The sequence below is a fragment of the Raphanus sativus genome, unplaced genomic scaffold (assembly GCF_000801105.2).
Source record: "Raphanus sativus cultivar WK10039 unplaced genomic scaffold, ASM80110v3 Scaffold5581, whole genome shotgun sequence".
Classification (NCBI taxonomy): domain Eukaryota; kingdom Viridiplantae; phylum Streptophyta; class Magnoliopsida; order Brassicales; family Brassicaceae; genus Raphanus; species Raphanus sativus.
In genome coordinates, this window is record NW_026620880.1 from 1 (window position 1) to 3,353 (window position 3,353).

Genomic DNA, 3,353 nt, shown 5'->3' on the forward strand with positions numbered 1-3,353 from the left:
ACTATTGCAACTAAGTTATTTTTTTATAATTTATATATATGCATGAGGTTTCATAATACTATAGTTGTTATATTAATATCAGTAACTTTGAGTCAATTAAAACTTTAATTTATTTTTACTATTTAATTTTAAAAATAAATTATATTAAATTATACATAATCTTTCTAAAATATATTTACAAATCTAAGGCAATATCAAATTAAATGTAAACAACAAAACTAATCAATATTTTAATCTATAGAATAAACAAATTATGGTTGAATCGGAAAATTAGATATTATCTTATATATCCAAAATTATACCTATGATTAAAATAAAATAATATTATTTGAAAAAATAGCATACTGATTATAATATAAATTACATAGTAATTTAAAAATAAAAAATTATAGTAAACTATTTAATATATTAATTTTATAAATATTTATATCCGTGCATGCGCACGGGAAAATCACCTAGTTCATATACATAAAGATCTTAAAAAATTCGATTTTAACAAGATCAAAAGCAGTAGGAGGCAGTATAGAAGAATAAAATCTTGCTTATTGTCATAGAACAACGTCTAACATTTCAGTCCCACCATGATAACAACTTTCTCTGCTCGCAGCCCTGTCTGCTAGGGGTGGGCATTTCGGTTTAGTTTCGGGTTCGGTTTGGTTTGGATAATTTGGGTTTTATAAAACTTAAACCAATTAAAACCAAAATAGCTTTGGTTTGGGGTTCGGTTTGGGTTTAATTCGGTTCGGTTCAGTTCGATTTAGTTTAGATTTAGTTCGGTTTACATTATTATGGTCTAGTTTGGTTATAAATTATGAAGGCATCAGTTTTATACTTTTATTAAAAAATAATCAACTCATAAACGATAGAATGAGAATATAAAAACTTATGCTACATGATTTTATATATAATAGTATTATTTGAATCGTATTTATAATTTCTTTTTTAAGATATAGAAGTTATGAAAAAATGAAAAACAAAACTTTAACTAAAATTTACAATATGTTAATATATTTACTATATACTCTCTCTGTCCCATTTTAGGTGGTGTTTTAGGATTTTTATTTTGTCTCATTTAAGTGATGTTCTCACTAATCTAGATAGAATTTAATATGATTTGAATTTTATGACCAATTATAAAATACTTTACTTTTTTATTATTGGTTAAACTAGTTTTATTTAATGTATTTTTATGTTACCAAGATAAACTACATAAAAATATGTGTTTTCTTAATCTATGTGCAATAACCTAAACATCACATAAACTTGGACAAAGGGAGTATATTATTGGATTATCGGTTTGGTTCGGTTTGAACTCAAACCAAACCAAACCGTTCGGGTTGAGTAAAACATGAACCAGTTAGGTTACATAAAGAGTAGGTTTGGTTTGGTTTGGTTTAATTTCGGTTTGGTTGGTTCGGTTCGGTTCGGGTTTTTTTCCACCCCTACTGTCTGCTAGTATTCCATGCATCATAACGCCAAAACAATTTCAACTGCCTTTATAAATATGGTTTCCGGAAAACGAAACAAAAGTGTTTTTTGTCTAACGGTTATGATAATTGCCTTCCAACCAATAGGCCCGGGTTCGATATCCGGCAGACGCATTAACTTTATTCTTTTTTCCTTTTGATCAAACTTTTATTCTTTTTACAATTGCAAAGTTACAAAAAAAAAAAGATAAGATAACCTGAAATGGCGAAGTAACGAGAGGCCTTAGAGGGTGTTAAAGTAATTTAAACTACACAAAATCTGATAAAGACAGAACGACACGACACGAGTCCTTTTCTCGTTCTCCGCCTGATATTTTCCAATTCCGCGTTCCTCTCTCTCTGTACAAGTCGAAAAGATCTAGAGAACAAAATCCTGGCGTAAATCTCGTTAGGGTTTTTCAGCTTTTTTTTTTTAAAAAAAGCACAAAAAACATTTTGATCTCTCTCTCTCTCTCTCTCTCTCTCTCTCTCTCTCAATGGCGGGTTACAAAGCAGACGATGAATACGATTACCTTTTCAAGGTTGTTCTCATCGGTGACTCTGGTGTTGGAAAGTCCAATCTGCTTTCACGATTCACCAAGAACGAGTTCAGCCTCGAGTCCAAATCAACCATCGGAGTCGAGTTCGCGACTAGGAGCTTGAATGTTGACGATAAAGTCATCAAAGCCCAGATTTGGGATACTGCTGGTCAAGAAAGGTCTCTTCTTTTTCTCTCATTTCATCTCTCATTTTGCTTTATCTCTTCCAAAATAATAGATCTAGATTTGCAGCTAGAGAAACCAAACATTAGTTATTTGTACAGAGGTAGATCAGTTTCAGTAATTTCATTCCAATGATTCTTGACTCTTGTTCTCACTGGAGATTTATAATATCACATTCTATGTTTTTTTTTAATTTAAAAAAAATAAAGCTTTTAGCTTTCTAGTTTTGGTCTTTTCCCTCTGTGTTTGGTTATAATGGCTTCATTTTCCATAGGTACCGAGCCATCACTAGCGCATACTACCGAGGAGCCGTGGGAGCGCTTCTAGTCTACGATGTAACCCGACACTCCACGTTTGAAAACGTGGAGACGTGGCTCAAAGAGCTCAGAAACCACACCGATCCAAACATCGTAGTGATGCTCGTGGGGAACAAATCCGATCTCCGCCACCTCGTGGCTGTTCAGACGGACGATGCGAAGTCATTCGCTGAGAAAGAGTCTCTTTACTTCATGGAAACCTCGGCTCTCGATTCCACTAATGTCGAGAACGCTTTCGCGGAAGTCCTCACTCAGATTCACTGCGTTGTGAGCAGAAAGGCCATGGAAGCTGCGAGCGAATCCGCTAATGTTCCGTCCAAAGGAGACAAGATCGATCTTGGTAAAGATGTTTCTGCTGTGAAGAAAGGTGGATGCTGCTCAAACTAATAATAAATGAGTGGAACCACTTGGTTTAGTGGTAACGACCGGGTTTATGTGTTCAAAAGTGGTTCGAATATGAGAGATTGCTTTAGGTTGATTGGTTAAATGCTCTTGTGATGTATTTCTGTTGGTTCTATAAATTAATCGATGTTCTTGCCTGAGAAAATGATTTTGAATTTTGATGTTTTTTCAATTTCCCAAAACTACGTTATCTAAGAAAGATTAAGATACTGCTCCCTCCGTGTTGTAAAGATTTTTTTTAAAAACAAGTGTCATTTTAGTATTTTTATGCAAATTTATTAATTTTATTTTTTGGTATATTTTTCTATTGGTTCAAATATGAATAAGTGTATAAATAATAATATTTTTAACATAGAAAATATGCAAAATTAAATTACTTTTAATACATGTGTATAAATCTAAAATGACACTAAAAAAAATGACATTTAAGGAGTGTATTCAACTAA

At 32.4% G+C, this 3,353-nt stretch overlaps 1 protein-coding gene across 1 annotated transcript; it reads left to right on the plus strand.

The window, feature by feature from the left end:
• Positions 1-1,802: 1,802 nt before the first annotated feature.
• LOC108835013 (ras-related protein RABA1c) lies at positions 1,803-3,081 on the plus strand. The gene is made up of 2 exons (XM_018608328.2): positions 1,803-2,184; positions 2,463-3,081. The coding sequence occupies exons 1-2, from the start codon at positions 1,964-1,966 to the stop codon at positions 2,890-2,892; spliced, it is 651 nt and encodes a 216-aa protein (XP_018463830.1). The 5' UTR covers positions 1,803-1,963; the 3' UTR covers positions 2,893-3,081.
• Positions 3,082-3,353: the final 272 nt, after the last annotated feature.

Bases quoted from the DNA above. Each gene is read 5' to 3' on its own strand.
- LOC108835013 (XM_018608328.2), top strand. From the start codon at position 1,964: ATGGCGGGTTACAAAGCAGACGATGAATACGATTACCTTTTCAAGGTT. The intron at 2,185-2,462 runs GTCTCTTCTTTT...CATTTTCCATAG, and splicing joins GATACTGCTGGTCAAGAAAG to GTACCGAGCCATCACTAGCG.